The 4,949-nt window shown below is 48.1% G+C and overlaps 1 protein-coding gene across 1 annotated transcript; it reads right to left on the bottom strand.

Moving 5' to 3' along the window:
* Positions 1–406: 406 nt before the first annotated feature.
* On the bottom strand, positions 407–4,198 carry LOC6616339. The gene is made up of 3 exons (XM_002040663.2): positions 3,994–4,198; positions 2,900–3,935; positions 407–2,688 (listed from the first exon to the last, which is right to left on the bottom strand). Exons 1-3 carry the CDS (start codon positions 4,067–4,069, stop codon positions 531–533), a joined length of 3,270 nt encoding a protein of 1,089 aa, XP_002040699.1. The 5' UTR covers positions 4,070–4,198; the 3' UTR covers positions 407–530.
* Between the last annotated feature and the right edge of the window lie 751 nt (positions 4,199–4,949).

The following is a 4,949-nucleotide window of genomic DNA, read 5'->3' as shown; positions in this document are numbered from 1 at the left end:
GGCAACAATGTTGCTAATAGACCTGGTCGAAAGCCTGACGAGGAATCCGCATCTAGGCAGCCGAAAAATCCCAGTCAAACAAGGAGTCCTTTCTCACGGGCTGGGGACTTTAGTATAACAAGTAGCTAAGTTTAGAGTATGTTAAACAAGTCATTACACCTCTAAAAGAATTTAGGACTGCTTAGAAAACTTCGCTGTCTTTTTACAAGTTTTATGTGCAAATAACAAGATGCAAAAATATAGAGAAGGAATTTGTATACCCGTCACCCGTTGAGAAAGGGTATACGAGATTCGTCCTTGTTCAGGACTACTAGCCGAGTCGATCTGGCCATATCCTGTTCGCCTGTACGTCCGTAGAATATAAAATCTAGTTAGTTGAAAATATATAGATAGAAAAAAAATTAAATTTCGGTGCTTGCAATACAAATGTTTATATTTTAAAGGTTTTACATAAATGGTTTACAGTCGTTCTAGTAATGAATGAATGCGTTGTAAAAGATTCCTGGTCGCATAAGATTTATAAAGTGATCTCAATCATCCGCTAAGTCACCTACACCCACCGTGGCTTGTGGAGGAGCCGTGGTGACCGCACTAAAGGGCAGAGCATGCTGGGTGGCCGACGCCCAACTTCTCCTGGGAAGGATCCTGCCAAAATTGAAGTATTTCTGCCGCAGCTTGTCCTTGATCTCATCCTCGTTCATAATGGCGCTTGCCTCGCGAAAATTGAGGAAAATTCGTCCCTTGTCGTCGGTTTTAATGGGTAAAATTTCGGTGCAGACATTACGGGCTTTGAGAAGGAAGCCCTCCTCTTCCAGTTCACCCGCTGCAGATGGAGGTCCTCCGGCAATATTTATTAGCCGATCTTCGGGCAAAGCCACACTGTCCAAACGAGAGTCCATTGACAAGGATCTTGGTGGTTTGGCGGTGCTCGGGTGGTTTTTCTTCTTTCTCAGGCAAAAAGGATCCCGATCACTGGCCTTTACATACTGGACAACCGGACGATTGACGCCCCACTTTGGTCGATCGTCCATCTTATTGGCGTCCTTATCCTTGTTTAGGTTCCTTTTCAAATTCTTGTCTTTGTCCTTATCCTTACTTTTAGCCTTAAATGTGGTTGTTGTGGTGGTGGTTGTAGTCGTTGTGGTCTCATGATCTTTTTCAGCAGTTGATTCCTTTGCGGGCTGTGTCTGGGATTTCGATGTCTGGGTTGTGGTGGTGGTAGAAACCTCCCGTTTAAGCAAGACCTTGTAGAAGTTATCGTGGAACAAACAGAGATCGCAATTGAGGGGTAACTCTGTTTGGGTCTCCACATCAGCTTGGTGACCCACCTCATGGCTATGTTCGCCTCTGTCATCTAAACTATTCGAGTTGCCCAGTTGTAGAGGTGTCTTCAGAGGTATCAGTGCCAGTTTATCTGTATCGGGTACCAAAACTGGAGCCACATCTACCTCTAGTGAATCTGGGGAGAAGCACCCACTGGCTGTCACCAAATCCGTTCTCCCAGATCGTGCAGTTGTCAGCGGATCCTCCTCCTTTTCCGCCTGGTAGCCATCCTCGGTGTAGATGGAGGTATCCGTACGATGGGTCATCGTGGCTTTCGAATAAGAGCACGGTGTCTCTGGTGGCTTCTGCATGGGTTGCTGCATAAAATAAGTGGCTATCTGAAGGTTCCCAATGGCATTTTGGAGCCCAAAAATATCGCTGGTAACGGGCAATGGAATAAGGGTAGCTGGTTGCATCAGCAGCGCCACATTCTCCTTATCTTCCCCCAGGAAAGAGGACTGTCTTTTGCTTTGGGTTGGTTCTTTCGGCTCCTCTTTTCTATGATCCCTCGGTTGCTTAATGGGTTTCGTGATGGTGCGTCGAAGGTTGATAGGGGTACCTATAAGAACTTTTTCCTCTGTCATAACTGGAGGTGCACCACGTGGTGTATTCGATGTTCCTTCCTCTTGGGATGGTGGCTCTACTGCCGCAGGTTTTTCCTCCTCATCTTCTTCCTCCTCCATGGATTGAACTCTCATTAGCTCAGCCTCATCATCCTCTTCTGTTTCTTGGGAAACTTTGGATGGCTGGTGGACCATTCGCCTCTTTTGTTTCTCCATTTTGGCCGCCACTTCAGCTTTCTGTATGGCATCCAGCATTACTTGCTGTTTCTTCTGCTGGGCCTCTTCGCGCTCCAGAAGAGTTCTTCTCTCAAATTCCAGACGCTCCTGCTCCAATTGCTTCTGTCTGCGGATGCGCTCCTCCTCGATCTGCTCCTCCTGCCGATGGCGTTCCTGTTCCCATTTCCTTATCAATTCCCGTTCGTGAAGTTGCTTCTTGATGGCATTGTGGTACTCCGCTGCCTTGCGTCTTTTGTCCATTCTTTCGGCCAGTGTATGAGCATCTAGAGGGGCATTCTGTCCTCTTAAGTAGGTTGAGGATGACTGCATTGATTGCACATCGTCCTCACTGTCCTTTAGATCGTGCATTCCGCGACTTAGCCATCCTGGCGGCTGCTGGGCTGCCTGATGGCCAGCTCCACCATTAAAGTTGGCCCACCGAGCCCTCTCCCTCTCGTGCTGCTCATGGACAAAGAAATCGTTCTGGTCCGGATTGCCAATGTGCACCTGGTAAGTATTCGAGGTGGAGACATCGCGACTCATGCTCATGTTCGAGGAGCTGGGCGGCGCAGCCATATAGCAGTATCTATAGGAATAGAAAGGTTATTATATACTATAATTATAATGTTTTGTATCTTAAAATTAAGATATAAATGGTTTACATACAAGATTATTGGCAACAACCCCCATACAAATTAAAATAAACTAATAAAGCTGGTTACCCAGTTAAATTGTTTCATGGTTAATTACAGTTAGCTTGTTTGTTTAATATGTGATTGGGTCACTTGGTTACTCACCCATCGGCCATGTATCCATCGGCAGCAAGTGGCTCGTATCCCTGCCCTGGCACACGTCGTCCCTTGATGGTGTATATCTTACCCAGTGGATTTCCCGGGGGTGGTTGATGGTGGGGTAAGGGCATAGGAATCGGCGCAGGAATTGGTGCACCTGAAGTGCCCGCCTGTATCGATCGGCGGAGGCGTCGGCACCCGGCCACGCCCCCTCCCATAGCGCCCACACTTCCGCCATCCAGGACACTGGCACTTCCCATGCCACTAATGCTCTCGATTTGACTCGCACCGTCGTTGAACCAAATGTCCGGAGTGTGGGGATTCTTGGGCGTATCGCTCAGATAGCCGGATGTGTCCTCCTCCTGGCAACCAGGAGGCCCCGGGACTCCGCCACCTCCACCACCCGGGTTGCCAGCGCCTCCCGGGGGATTGTTTAATCGATGTGGCCCGTTGCCGGGATCAATGTCAGTTGGTTTTTCCGTCTTGCTGTCCTGGTGTCTCACCCTGTGTCTAATGGCTGGCAAACTGGGACTCCGCAGGCGTTGCTGTTGCTGCTGCTGTTGTTGATGTTGCTGCAGCAAAAGTTGCTGGTGTTGCTGCTTCAAATGTTGCTGCGCCTCCTGTCGAGAGTTCTGCATCCTTCCCTTGGCAGTTTGAAGAGATGTGGGCACTAGTTCCGCATAGCGGGCAGGATTCTGCAACTGGCGAGATGACATCCCGGGTGCATAGCTTCCTCTCCTGGTTCGTCGATACATAGACTCATCCTCGTCCTCAAAGTCCGCATCGGCATCCCCATCCAGATCGTCGATGTAACGCTCCAACTGATTCATATAGGCCTGATTGCCCTGGCGATACTCCGGCTGGCGCAGGATCAATTGCATATCCGGACCCGGCGCTCGTCGCGAGTGACTCGAAGTTTGATTGGAGGTCGAAGTCTGGCTGAGATCCAGGTTGGAGTAGTATGTGCGAATGGAGGTGCGTTCGATTTTGTGGTGCGAGGTGTGGTGATGATGGTACATCTCATCCATGCGCGCTATTTCCTCTGTGAAATATAATTTTAAATTACGGAGTATTCATTTCAAGGATCCTGGCAGACCCACCTCTCTCCTTAGCCCATTGCTGCTTCTTCAAGTCCAACAACCTGTGCGTTTGCCTGGCCTCCGGTCCCGTAATCATGTCAGTTCATTGCACTTCCAATTCGCAGACTAGATATAAAAGCCGAAATATCAAAGGTCGGCTGGATTCCTAGCACTCGGTGAAGCACCACACCAAGGCTGTGCAGGAGCTTCACTGAAATTCCTTCAAACCCTGGGCTCCGACAACCGAAATTCGATTTGTTTTGCATTGGAATGCCGACGGGTTGTCCTGGCAACAGCAAACCCCATTCAAGCAGTAAACAAAGCCGATTTTCGTACCTAACTGAAAGGGTATCACAAATAATCTATGTCTAATGTCTAATATAAGTGCCAATATATAGGTAAGCAAAATATGTATTAGTTTACTATTATGGTACGCTACAGCCAAGAACTATACACTTTTCTTGCAAAAAGGATTCGGAAATGATGGTTTTAATATTGCTTGCAAATATCGCCTACCCTGTACTCCTATATATCACACCCTCTTGCATTGAATAAATTTGTGAGGGTAAGGTATTCCATCTTCTACAAGTCAAGCTTAACCTTCCTTTTTCGATATCGTGTGGGGGGTTGTGAGTCCTTGCACTCGCTTTTGACAGTGGGTTAATGCAGTCGGCTAAACTTGTTATGTGGGTGGTGGGGCGCCAAAGACTGAAGCCATCATCGCGTGCCCGATGTCTGTTCCAAAAATACACACTCTATTTGCTGTTCGTTGGTATGAATTAAAAGGACAACCAAGAAAACAAGGAAGACTCTGTCGACAGAAGGTTCGGGGCTGGGCTGAACTGCTGGCTTGGGGTCTATCGATTTTCCATCAAGGGTGGACTATCCCCACACGCGTGAGTTCAATTACCGCACATTCATATAAGGAAATAGCAACAAGTTACCAGGCGGAATCATTAACCTTCGGGCTGGCGTAG

Source organism: Drosophila sechellia, chromosome 3L, assembly GCF_004382195.2.
Source record: "Drosophila sechellia strain sech25 chromosome 3L, ASM438219v1, whole genome shotgun sequence".
Lineage (NCBI taxonomy): Eukaryota > Metazoa > Arthropoda > Insecta > Diptera > Drosophilidae > Drosophila > Drosophila sechellia.
The sequence above is the reverse complement of the archived record's forward strand: the minus strand, read 5'-3'. Positions and strand labels throughout refer to the sequence as shown.